The following is a 14,439-nucleotide window of genomic DNA, read 5'->3' as shown; positions in this document are numbered from 1 at the left end:
TGCTTGCACGTCTGTTGTTACTGCTTCGATCGATCGGATTGTAGTGTTGAGATGAAGCTGTACTTGTCGCCTGTTGGCGGTGTTTTTCAGTTTCTCCAGGTCGATTCTTTTTGTTGTGCTTGTGCGTTTGACTGCTCGTAATTTGAGACGTAGTGTTGCTATTACTGGGTTATGGTCTGATGATATGTCAGCTCCGGGGTAAGTTTTTGCCTTGAGGACACTTGACTTATATCTGATGTTGATTAAGATGTAGTCAATTTGGTTCCTGACGATATTGTTGTCAGAGTCTTGTGGTGAGGTCCAGGTGTATAGTCGTCGAGGTGGTAGTTTGAACCAAGTGTTGGCAATGCTAAATTTTTCTTCTTGGCAGAACTGGACGAGTCTGTCGCCTCGTTCATTCCGTGTCCCCAAGCCATGTTCTCCGACTATGTTTTGTAGCTTTCCTTGACCGATTTTGGCATTAAAGTCACCGAGGATGACCGTCATGTCGTGCTTCTTCAGCGACTTTAAAGTGTTGCTTAGCTTGTTGTAGAACAATTCAATTTCTTGATCGTCTTTGTCCGCTGTTGGTGTGTAGACCTGGAGCACATTCAGGTTGATCTTGTTGCCTGCTAGCTGTAGTAGTGCGATTCGTTCCGATATTGGGATGAAACTGGTGACTTTGTTGGCCAGTTGTTTGTGGACAACGAAAGCGACGCCGTACGTCTGCTTGGTGTTCTCTTCTCCTCCGGAACAGAAGACGTGGTGGTCGTTTGATATAAACTTCTTTGTTCCAGGCCATTTGGTTTCACTTAGCCCAAGTATGTTGATGTTAATGCGTTCCATTTCTTGTAAAGCATTGGCTAGTTTTCCTGGTTGTAGTAGGCTTCTAACGTTCCATGTAGCTAGTTTCAGAAAATTCTTCGACACAAGCTCGGAGATTCTTAGCACCCCTGTCCCATTCAAGGGACGCCGAGACTCGGGGCCGTGGTTTATTTTGCTTGCTATCATTGAAGTTTTCAAGGGAAGGATAATCCAAGTAGTTTCCCGTTGCTTTCTTGGATCACAATTTAGTTGAAAAGGTCGTGTGTGGACCTTTTGAAACGGGTTTCGTCTGACGTCTCCACTGAAACCTTTCCGCCATGGGAGGCCCTTCTGGGAGCATATATCTTTCGGTGCTTTAGTAGTTTAACAAATTAAACTACTTAAACAAATTAAACAATAATGTTTAACAAATTAAACTACTAAACCTGCCACAGCCATATAAATGGAGTAGCTCTTATTCAGTGATGAAGCTGCCTCGTGATGTCATAATTTTACGCAATTTATGCCGAATTTCTAGTCACCACTGACCAAGCAGGTGGCACTGCTGTAGTTTTATCTCCTGGAAACATCCAAATGGCTGACTCGATAAAATTACTGTGACCTTGAAAATACCAATAATGTATAACTCAGCAAAACGTGAGTATTTTTAAATACAATTTGGTATCCTGAAAACTTCTACATCAAAGCTATCATGTAGCACAACTATTCTACTAAGAATTCCCAGTGACTGATTATAGTTCCTTAAAAATTTAATGACCTTGAAATTTCCTATGTCCGAACATAATAATGATAACCATTTTAAAAAAGTTCAGTCCGAAAAATAAAACCACGTTTAGGTCCCAAATCTTAACCTATCACTCACCCACACTTATTTTATCTAAAATATAACTTCTTTTTGAGCAACACTCCCGAAAACCTTCTTTATTTATTAATTTTTAAGAGCGCACTAATTTAGCTAGCATACAGCTGGTGCCACCAGCGCCAGCAGCTGGCAAAAGAGTTTTAAATGTATCAACATGATATGTCACCTTATTTTTTTTCTTTCGAGTTCTGCTAAGCTGCCAAGGGGGGATACCAGAAATTTATTAAAGTCTAACAGCGATCTGAATGATTTTGTGATAATTGAGAGAAAAGTGTAAGAGAAATTGTTGAAGCTTAACATAAAAAAGGCAACTGCAGTGGATGGAATCTATCTGATTATGTTAAGGGAGACAGCAAAGGAGGTAAGCAAATTCTTAGCCATAATTATGAGAGTATCTTTGGATCCGGTGGGGGGGGGGGCGTATGCACTGAAGATGTGCAAATGTATCCCAGATTCACAAAGGAGGATCAGAGGGTGATGTGAGTAATTACAGACCTGTTATCTTAGCTTCTGTTCCAGAAAAAATAATGGAGTCATTGGCTAAAGAAGTAATGAACCATCTAGACAGGACTGCAGTTATACTTCAGACACAGCATGGGTATATTAAGGGGATATGATATACTTGGATTTCAAAAAAAAACTTTTGATACTGTTGCACATAAAAGACTGCTGTACAAATTGGAGGGTGGCATTAAGGAAAAGTTACTTCTATGGATAAAGGTATGGTTGAGTGGGAGAAGATAGAGAGTGGTTATCAATGGGCACTGCTGATGTTGGACTAACATTATTAGTGAAGTTCCCCAGGGTTCCATCTGTGCCCAACTTTGTTTTCTTTATTTATTAATGATAGTGATAAAGGCATATCAGGCTTAATGTCTAATTTTGCTTTGCATCTGATATGAATCTTGACATGTAGTTCATCACAGTAATCCAGGTATGCTACTGGAACAAGATCCAGACCAATTAAGCAGATGGGCTGAGAAGTGGAAATTGTAGTTGAATATTGACAAATGCAAGGTACTTCACATGGGGAGCAGCAATCCCTGATTAACGTATCAGGTGTGTGGTACCACACTCAGGGCAGGGAAGAATGAAAAAGACATGGGGGTAATTGCGCAGTCAGAAATGAAGTCTTTGAGCAGTGCAGACAGGCTCCCAGGACAGCTCATGGGGTTTTATCAATGATATACAGGAATTTTGCGAGCAGGAATGGAGAGGTGATTATCCCTTTGCAAAGGGAGTTGTTAGGCCACACCTTGAATACCATATACAGTCTGGAAGCCTCAATTTAAGAATGATATGAATCTGTTGGAATGAGTGCAGAGAAGAGCAACAAGATTGGTGAGGAGATCAAAAGGGTGCCCTTACCAGGAAGGCCTTCAGTTTTGCAAAATGCAGCATCTGGAGACAAAGCACCTGCAAGGAGATCTGATTAAGGTATTTAAGATCTTGAATGGATTGAGCAAGCTCAGTGCTGTCGGAATTCTTCCTCTTGCTTGAGGGGGTATAAATTGAATTTGAGGAAGAATGGTTATAGAATCAGATGTGTAGAAATTTGCCTTCAGAGAGGGTGAGTAATTGTTGGAAAAACTCCCACCTGGTGTTGTGGAGGTGGGTAGTTTGAATAATGTCAAGGAAGACCTAGATAAATTATTAGGGCGGAATGGATAGGTGAAATGGGAAGTGTTGACTGTTTTTTTTTTTTTTTCTTTTTTGGCTAATGTTGTATAAGCTTGCTTTCTTGTTACATTTTCCATTAACGATATTTTTATTAAGTTTATTAAATTTAAAATTTAAATATTTCGTTCATCAGAGGTGGCCATTTGTCCTTTATTTAGTATGCATATGCATACTAAATAAAGGTTACATAAAGTAATGAAGGGTAAAGTTAGTAAAATTTCACATGCTGTATTAAAAATTAAGTTTTCTCCCACCTCTCTTCCTTATTTTGTTTACTTATGGTTTGTATGTGATATTTATATTCATTTGATTAGTCTTGCAGTAACTGCCAAAACATTTTTTTTTAAACTAAAAAAAAAAATACAGCAAGGTATTTTTAGTAAGGAAGAGGGAGAAATATTTTGCCAAACTATCTATAAACTTCTTAGTGCTATTTTAAAACAGCATAAGTTACAAGCCAAATGTAGCAGCTGGCAAAAGAGTTTTAAATGTATCAACATGATATGTCACCTTATTTTTTTTCTTTCGAGTTCTGCTAAGCTGCCAAGGATAGTGTTTAATATATTAAATGGTTGTATTTATTTCTGTATGGAATGGGGTCTCTCTCTCTCTCTCTCTCTCTCTCTCTCTCTCTCTCTCTCCTTCCAGTGTGTGTGCATGATATACAAAGGGTGATTCTGTCATTTTACCAAATTTACTTGCCCATTCCCCCTATAACTAAAATACACGCATATGCATACATATTATATGTCTGCTTTTTTATATAAAGAAAAATGCTTATACTCTTTTTAATGTGTTTTATTCATTTCATGATAAATTAATTTTTAAAAAACTTTTTTAAAGTTAAAAAAAACAACAACAAAATTTTGATAATTTTATCACTCTACTAATGATACTCATAAAACATTCTTTCAATAAAGTGACCAGCACCCAAAAGACAACTTTCCCTAGAAAGATCCAAAGGAAAGTTATACTCTGCTAAGTGTAGCATTTCTACACTTAGTAAAATTAAATTATAAATTACACTTAGCAAAGTGTAATTGTATGTAGTTTTCATTATGGTTTAAATGTCTTCTCCATCCCCTACAAGCAGCCCTGTTGTGTAGCAGGAAGTAATGACCATTGCTGCTGTAATCAATTCATTGCACTGTGGGAAGTGCAGCTAAGCCTGCGTACAAGAAAGTTATATAAGTGACGGTGTGGGGTAAAATTTACCCAAGGTCATTTTTAGCCATGACTTTTGTTCATATTTGCTGAACTGAAATGGAATTTATTGCTATTATCTTTTAGGGTTTCTTTGAAACCCTAAAGGATAATAGCAATAGGTAATGTAATAGGTATAGGTACTTTAATAGCAATAGGTACTATAATAGGTACTGAAGAATACAACGTAATTGGGAAAAAAAGTTATGTGGACATTTTTACGGAGAGTTTTTACCCTCATACCAACACTTTTCAGATTAATAACCAGCCATTTTACCATTTAACTTGCATTAAGATCTTATGATCTAATCAAGGTAAAATTAGTCTAGATCCCCCCCCTTTTAGTATCATGGTGTGTGTGTGTGTGTGTGTGTGTGTGTGTGTGTGTGTGTGTGTGTGTGTGTGTGTGTGTGTGTGTGTGTGTGTGTGTGTGTGTGTGTGTGTGTGTGTGTGTGTGCAGCAGCAAAGGATGCATAAGTTTATATATATATGTTTTAATAAATATGACAGTTACGTGTGAAGATGTAAGTGTAAGTTATACATGAAGGAAAAGGATAGCAGATATGTGAGAAAAAGTAGTAGCAGTAGTAATAGAGGCATGTGATGCAAGAAAGCAAGCGTATGAGCTTATGTAGCATCAGCCAAAAAAAAAAAACAATTTCACACAACCATTCCCTCTAAATGTTTGTCCAGTTCCTCCTTGAATTTATTTAAGCTATCAACTTCCACAACGACAGATGGAAGTTTGTTCCAGCAACTAACTGCCCTCTGGCTAAAGGCAGATTTCCCACATCTATTCTACAACTGTCTTTCCTCAATTTGAATTTATGCCCCCTCAGGTTTGTAATCTGAGCACGCGAAAGATTCCCCATCAGAATTCAGTGTGCTCAACCCGTTCAAGGCCTTATACACCTCAATCAGATCACCTTGCAGGTGCCTAGTCTCCAGACACTTCATTTGCAGAACTTAAGTCTTTCTTGGTAAGAAGACCCTTCGTTCCCCCTCACCAATCTTGTTGCCTTTCTCTGTACATGTTCAAGCAACTCTATATCCTTCTAAAATGAGGCCTCCAGACCTGTACGCAGTACTCAAGGCGTGGCCTGACAAAAGGGGTAATCACCTCCTTTTCCCTGCTAGCAGAATTCCTATATATCATTGACAATACTCCATGACCTGCTCTGGCAGCCTGTCTACATTGCTCAGAAAACTTCATGTCTGACTGCACAATCACTCCCAGGTCTTTTTCATTTTCTACTGCCCTAAGTGTAGTACCACACAGTTGGTATGTTCCTCTGGGATTACTTCTACCCATATGCAGTACTTTGCATTTCTCAATGTTAAACTTCAGTTGCCGCTTCTCAGCCCACTGCCCAATTTTCTGGATCCTGTTGCAGTAGCACACTGCCATTACTGTCATTAGCAACCCTGCCAACCTTTGTATCATCTGCAAACTTTGACACTAAGCCTGATATCCTGATATACCTTCATCAATATCATCGATAAATATACAAAACAAAAGTGGGCCCAACACCAAACTTTGTGGGACTCCACTAATAACATTAGTTCATGAAGAGCAACATCAATTGATTATCACTCTCTGTCTTCTCCCACTCAACCACCCTTTTATCCATTGTAGCAACTTGCCATTAATACCATACTTCTCCAATTTGTACAGTAATCTTTCATGTGCAACAGTGTCAAAAGCTTTCTTGAAATCCATGTACAGTATATGATATCAAAATTATTTTTTTTGCATCTAGTTCCTTTGTAACCACACCATAGTATCCAATTAAATTTGTCAGACAAGACTTTCCCTTAACAACAAACCCATGCTGTGTCTGAATTATTACTGCAGTCTTGTCTAGATGATCCTACAATGCATCTTTAACCAGTGACTCCATTATTTTACCCAGAATAGAAGTTAAACTAACTGGTCTGTAATTACTCGTGTCACCCTTAGATCCCCCATTGTGAATTGCCAATATACATTTGCGCATCTCCAGTCTGGGGATGTGCAAAAAAAAAAAAAAAAAAAAGGTGTGAAAAGGGAAAAAGAATATGAATATCCTATAAGTTATGAAGAATTAGGTAAAATTATAGGCTGAATTGTAAAGCCAATTAGAGAGAAGTGACCTGTAAAGTAACAATGATTGAGTCAAAATGATAAATAAATAAAAGTAATGGTTGCCAGCATCAGATAAGGGTGGATAAATCTGGCTATAATTCAAAAGGGTAGAGCAAAATGCAAATAAATCTGATGTTAGCAAAAGTAAATATTGATACATGATCAGGTATTTCTTCAGGAGACTACATCTGATCATGCATCAAGTACTGTGTTTCTATGTTTGTCCATAACTGTGTAAGAGAAGAAATTTAATAATAAATTAAATGGGATTGAAAGCAGTATAAACACCCCAGGGGCTCACATCTGGTGAGTATGGGCTTGGCACACCCAGGGTCCTGAGCTGGATATCATCATTCTTCTCTTTCTTGGTGATTCCTTTCTATTTCTCTCTTTCTCTGGGTAACTCGGGAATATTTTTTGGCTTGTGCAGCATAAGCCTCAGGCTTCCTTGCACCATATGGCTATTAATAATAATATTAATAATAATAATAACTCTTACAAAGTATGGACAAGGTAGGTGTGTAAGAGTTATACTGCTTTTCAATCCCACTCAGCTGACTGGGCTAGCTGGGTGGGTAAAGTGCCTGCCTGGCAACCCAAAGGTTGCGGGTTCGAATCCCGCCTTGGGCTTGGATCAAAGTACTGCAAAAACTTTGGGATGTGCATTATGGCCACAGAAGCCGATGCGCCAACAACTACCAAAAAAAAAAAAAAAAACCCATTTAGTTTATTATTGAATTTCTTCTCTTACACAGTTATGGACAAATGTGGAAAATGCAGTCCTTGATGCGTGATCAGGTGTAGTCCCCTGAAGAAATACCTGATCATGCATGAATATTTACTTTTGCTAACATCAGATTTATTTGCATAGTTGCTCTACCCCTTTTGAATTATAGTCAAATTTATCCACCCTTATCTGATGCTAGCTGCCATTACTTTTATTTATTTATCATTTTGACTTAATCATCGTTACTTTACAGGTCACTCCTCTCTAACTGGCTTTACAATTCAGCCTATAATTTTACCTAATTCATCATAATTTATAGGATATTCAATCCTATAAATTTTCTCATATTTCTGCTATCCTTTTCCTTTTAGCTTTTGACATCATGTGTAACTTACACTTACATCTTCATACCTAACTGTCATATTTATTAAAACATTCATATATATATATATATATATATATATATGTATAAATTATTGGCCTTGTGGTCCTCCATCGAGATGGGACATAATTGTCGGTCTATTTCATTTTATTTATAATTTTAGTTGTTTTATTTCGTTCGGTATTGTAGTTGGTTTTTGTTTCATTTCTAAGTGGTATTTCAGACAATTTGGACCAGGCACTAGTCAGAGGGTGCCACTAAATTTCATGTAAATTGGCATTTTCAAAAATATTTGTTATTATTTAATATATATTTTGACTTTTTTAAAATTATTTTATGAACATTTCCTTCTGCAATATCATAACTTCATAACCCCCCCTCTCACTTTTTTGTTTTGTTTTACAGGTATGATTTAGTTTATTTTCACTCCACTGGTTTCCCATGTTACTGGCATTCGATTTAATTTTTATTCTATATATATATATATACAGGCAGTTCTCGCTTTATGAGTTTTCGCTTTACGAGTTCCTGGGTTTATGAGTTTTTTTTTTTCTGTTTTTTTTTTCAAGGTATCAACAAAATTGAAAATATGAACATTAATTGCAAAAAATGAATGTTAAATATTCATAAATACCGCATTTCAAACCACGTGCGTAGCTACACAATACAGTGTACCCAGCTTTATGATATTAATCCGTTCCAGAGACACCATCGTATTGTGAAAATATCATAATATCATAATGAACCCAATAATACATTGTTTTTTGGTAATTCGTTACATGGCCTCGGAAGTTGAAATTTTTGCTATATTTATTATTATTAGCCATATGGTGCAAGAAAGCCTGAGGCTTATGCTGCATCAGCCAAAAGAAAATTCCCAAGTTACCCTGAGAGAGAGAGAGAGAGAGAGAGAGAGAGAGAGAGAGAGAGAGAGAGAGAGAGAGAGTCAGAAGTAGAAAGGAATCACCAAGAAAGAGAAGAACGATGATATCCAACTCAGGACCCTGGGTGCGACAAGCCCATACTCAACTGTCTGAAAGGTCATTTTTATAGGGTAAATTGTATTACAGTAGTTACCAATTCAAATCATTAAAATGCACTACATTTTCATCATTATCATATGTTCCGTTATAAGTCAATTTTGAACGGCTTTGTGATATTTTTCTAAAACACATTTCTGGAGGTCATTACCATAAAACAATAAAAACAATTTGCACTTTTCGGTTTATTGGGCTTTTCTGTTACTGCAAGCAATTTAACCCTAGTGACTCACATCTGGTGAGTATGGGCTCGTCGCACCCAGGGTTCTGAGCTGGATATCATCATTCTTCTCTTTCTCAGTGATTCCTTTCTACTTCCAACTCTCTCTCTCTCTCTCTCTCTCTCTCAGGGTAACTCGGGAATTTTTTTTTGGCTGATGGACCATAAAACCTCAGGCTTCCTTGCACCATATGGCTAATAATAATAATAATAATTATTATTATAAACGGATAGTAAACTCGATGTTATTGCATTTGTGAAAATACCGATAGCTGGAATTGTGTGGTTTTTTGCGTTATTATGGTGAAATGTGTTTCCCCCTTTACTGAAATCTTCAATTGTATAAATAACATAAATAAATTTTCACAATCTTCTCTTCATTCTTTTTTTTTTTAAGCTTTGTAAACTTGTTACTCTGCACAAATTTGTGTTAGTTGCAATTTGTGCATTCCGTTAAAAAATGCTTATGCATCTATTGAAATTTATAAAGAAAAGAGAAGATTATCTTGGAAACAAATGCCTCTTGAAGCATTTCTGAAGAAGACGACTCCTTGTGCAACAAACCAAAGAGTGCCGAGCCAATAACGAGTGACCAACGAGTGTGCATTTAGTCGATGATGATGAAGAATAAACATTCTTTAAAATTTGTAAGTCATAAATAATTTCTTTATTATTATAATTTGCTTGATTTTACAGGCTACATTTTAATTTCTTTGGATAAATCAATCATTGTTTAAACATAAACTAATTAGCTAACTAATTTCATTGTTGAGAACGTAACCCCTATTTTTAACATTATGCCTATGGGATTTAATTCCCGCTTTACGGGAGTGCGCGTTGGCGCCTCCATAGCCAGGTGGGAAGGAGCAGCAGTGCGTAGCACACGCTTCTTGATTAGACTGGGGTTCGAGCCCGTCACCACCAAATACGGAGGATGCGGAAAGGTCAGGGAATGACCACTGCATATCCTGGAGCAATATGGCCTTAGTTGCTAATGCTCCTAAAAACTTGAATGGCAGCAAAGAGCATTTTCCTCTACATGACGCTCGAGATATAAACTTAAGTGAGAATAATGATTAAAATAAAAAATAAAAATGCCAGCAGCATGGCAAGACAGAAGAGCGAAAATTTGCGAAATTATACGTAACAATCAAACCAACAGGGAGAGAAGAGAATAAAATTATTGCAGCAGAAACTCTCGAAGATAATTTAGAAAGCCTAAAATACAAAGATAATAAAATATAATAAATTAAATTTTGAATAGCCAATTAAATAAAATTTAATGGCACCCCCTCTGACGGGTACCAGGTCCAAATTTATGTGAAATATCACGGGCAGAGATGTGAACAACTACAATAAAATAAAATAAAAATAAAACAAAAACAGAAATAGACTGACCATGATGCCCCATCTCAACAGAGGACCACAAGGCCAATAATGGTCAGGGAATCACTGCATTTCGATCGCTAGACAAATCGCCACAAAGGCAAATCAATTGAGAGATCAGTACCACTATCTGAAATTTCGATTGATTCACCTTTGCGGCGATTTGTCTAGCGATCGAAATGCAGCGATTCCCTGACCATTATTGGCCTTGTGGTCCTCTGTTGAGATGGGGCATCATGGTCAGTCTATTTCTGTTTTTGTTTTATTTTTATTTTATTTTATTGTAGTTGTTCACATCTCTGCCCGTGATATTTCACATAAATTTGGACCTGGTACCCGTCAGAGGGGGTGCCATTAAATTTTATTTAATTGGCTATTCAAAATTTAATTTATTATATTTTATTATCTTTGTATTTTAGGCTTTCTAAATTATCTTCGAGAGTTTCTGCTGCAATAATTTTATTCTCTTCCCTCCCTGTTGGTTTGATTGTTACGTATAATTTCGCAAATTTTCGCGCTTCTGTCTTGCCATGCTGCTGGCATTTTTATTTTTTATTATTTTTATTTTAACCATTATTCTCACTTAAGTTTATATATATATATATAAAGCATAGAAAATTAATAAATAACTTATGTAAAGTTAACTAAACAAGAACTAATTAATGCCATCTATACATAACTAGATAGAACATTACATCAGTCTTATTATTTATTTTTTGTATAGTTTAAGAACAATTAGTAAGATATATTTCATATCGGATAAGCTGGTAGTTACTTAACCCTATAATAGCCATAACTGGTCCACGAGGTAAAACCTAGTAAAGGATAATCATTAGTCAAAGCAAAAGTAAAAATAAAACAATTAATCAACATAATAATAATAAATATCAAGTCAATTATAGGTAATAGGACACATTGAAAGGGACTTTATCAAGGGCTAACCCTCTCAATATGTCCCCTACAATTAACTCGGCTATCAGTTTCTGATATCATCTGCCTGTTTAACATGGTCAAAAGGTAATTCATGCGATAAATGGATCAGTATAGTTAAAGTTAGACAATAATTTTGTTGTTAACAGGCTGGATGACTTTAGCCCGACCGATATATATATATTCTAATTAACACATATATATATATATATATATATATGTTAATTAGAATAATAAGAAAGTGAATGTAGAAATAATAAGTAGAAAAATGGGGAAATAGTCTACTGCAGTCTAAGGCAGCAAATGCTAAACCTAAGCAGGGCAAGGACAAGTAAGTAACAAGGGAAGAAGAAAAAGAATAAATGAACAGTAAAAAAAAAAAAAGTAGAAAGAAGAAGAGAAATAAAAGAATAAAGTTAAAGAAAGAAGTGCGAGAGAGACAGAGAATAGCAATACTGTGTCTTCATTTCTGATGTAAACTACAAGTAAAAAAGTAAAGTGCAGCCATTATCAATCCACTGCAGGATGGAAGCCTCCTCAACAATTCATGCTGAGGGAAATGGACCATAATCTGCCACGCTGGTCCAGTGCTGGTTGGCAGATCGACCGTATTCAGCAGTCAGGGGCTTGAACCCCGGTCTACTCAAAGAGCGTGTGCTACTGCACTCCCGCTCCTGCCCACTCGGCTACGGAGGCCGTAAACTACAAGACAATGGGTAAAAAATATAAATGTAAATAAAAATTATAATAAAATTTAGTTACCAATATAAATGAAAATGAGAATAAAATTTTAGTTACCAATATAATGGAAGATGTAAAATAGAAATTTACTAGAATTAAAAGGAGGATTTTTTAGAAAATCCTTGTGAACGTTACACATTAAATCATTTTTTATAAAATATATAACTAATATATTTTATTAGTTATCTATACTCTCTCTCTCTCTCTCTCTCTCTCTCTTTCTTTCTTCAACTTTATTCTTTATTTCTCTTCTTTCTGTTTTTTTTTTTTTTTTACTTTTTTCATTCTTTTCTTTTCTCCTTATCATTTTATATTATTATATAGTTTCTCCTTATCACTTTATATTATTATATAGTTTCTCCTTATCACTTTATATTATTATATAGTTTCTCCTTATCACTTTATATATATAGTTTTGGTGTAAAGAAGGTGCACTAAAAATGAAGTTATCCAATGATGCATCAATGATGCTCTGAAAATATACAAGATCCTGAGGTGCTTTAATTCCAGAATTCCTTAGGATGAAGGTCCTTCCTAAAGCATGTAAAAGCTTAGAGCATTTAGATGTTTTGGAAATGAAGAAATCTATGGAGTAATTTCCATGCTTTTAAATAGTTTTTGGTATAAAGTTGTGCATAAAATATATCTTGTCACTTGTTGAATTGTTTATAAAAAAATAATAGTGTTTGGGAGGGGATGTTGACTTAATGTAGTGCATAACTGTTGTTTTTTTTATTGATTTAGTACTCATCAACTGACAGAACAAGAAGCAAGGAAAGCTCTTCTAACAGAAATTTCTAAACATTGCTGTTATGGTAAAAGAGCAGCCAGAGATATGGCTATTACAAAATTACATCATTCTTCAGTTTTTCATGTAAGTTAACTTTATGTAGCATTATAAAAATAACTTTTTTCTTTTTCTTATTAAATATGGAGATTAGTAAATTAATAAGAGGAGTTTACCTCAATATAGTACGTGGAACACTTCCGTATGATACCCTCCAGAAATTAAAACGGAAAAAACGAAAAAATCGACAACTTACCGGTACATTAAAGTAAAATATAAATAATTAAAGTAAAATATAAATAATTAAATAATCAATTTAACACAATTCAAAATCAATTCAAAACAATTAAAATTCAAATTAACGCAATTAAAAGAATCTAATGAAAATATTCAAAACGATATTTTCGTTAGATTCTTTTAATTGCGTTAATTTGAATTTTAATTGTTTTGAATTGATTTTGAATTGTGTTAAATTGATTATTTAATTATTTATATTTTACTCTAATGTACCGGTAAGTTGTCGATTTTTTCGTTTTTTCCGTTTTAATTTCTGGAGGGTATCATACGGAAGTGTTCCACGTACTATATTGAGGTAAACTCCTCTTATTAATTTACTAATATTATTATCAACGTAGAACATATTGAGTATTTCAGCTCTGATTCATACTATCTAAATATGGAGATTATAACTGCCTTATTCAGACCATGGAAGTTTGGGCTATATGCAGCAATCAGTGTAAAAATATATAAATTGAATAAACCATGTCACTTGACTAGCACTCAAATTAGTTCACTGTCAATGGGGAATGAACAGGATCTCACAGACTTCCAAAGAAGTGTGATTAAACAGTGCAGGCACTTGTCAAGTGTTCAAAGATCAGTGTCATTCAGGTCTTTAACAAATGGAAAAATGGCTGGAAAACATCTGCATCTGAAAACATCTGAATCAAGGTGCTTGAAGTCTGTAGGAGACTGTCAAATGTAATCTTTGTCAAAAAATGGAAAATTTAATATAGGAGCATCACAAGGCATCAATGCCTACGTCATGTGAAGCACCCTCTGAAAAATGAATGAATAACTGGAGTAGGAGATCTTAACAGAAGCCACTGGTCTTGAACACAGTCTAGAATATACAGCTATATTGATGCCAGAATGCAAAGCATGAATGCACCAACTTTCATATCAGATTTTGAACCATTAGTGTGTTTGAACCATTGCTGAGAAATGGCAAATAGTTGTTGAATATTGAAATTCTTTTGGGATTTCTTCTCCTATTGACTAAAATAGTTATCACAACTGCCGTCTTTACAATCTGTTGCTATTCTTATGCTTGGCAGAGACTTGGCTTGAGAAAATGAAGAATGTGCCTCTATCAAATTTGCAGAATGCATAAGAGAATATTATGTTTACCTCACCAATTTTCTCCGTAAACAAGTTAGTCTGCATGAGTAACACAGTTGTTAAAATCGCCATCCTCCACACACCAGATGGAAAAGGTCTGGGTTTGAATCCTGTCATCGATGCAAGGAACTTTTATGGGCCTTTTTTTCTT

General features: G+C 35.4%; 1 protein-coding gene across 1 annotated transcript in view; it reads left to right on the top strand.

The window, feature by feature from the left end:
• The window catches only part of LOC150078109 (protein SSUH2 homolog), a 215,535-nt gene that overhangs the window by 119,224 nt on the left and 81,872 nt on the right, over positions 1-14,439 (top strand). Inside the window, exon 5 of the mRNA XM_090384941.1 lies at positions 12,845-12,974. Within this exon, the coding sequence (XP_090241067.1) occupies positions 12,845-12,974 (130 nt within the window). The remainder of the gene's footprint in view (positions 1-12,844; positions 12,975-14,439) is intronic.

This window comes from Mastigoproctus giganteus, chromosome 11 (genome assembly GCF_048544385.1).
Source record: "Mastigoproctus giganteus isolate SK-2022 chromosome 11, ASM4854438v1, whole genome shotgun sequence".
Lineage (NCBI taxonomy): Eukaryota > Metazoa > Arthropoda > Arachnida > Uropygi > Thelyphonidae > Mastigoproctus > Mastigoproctus giganteus.
This window is presented reverse-complemented; position numbering and strand designations above follow the sequence as displayed.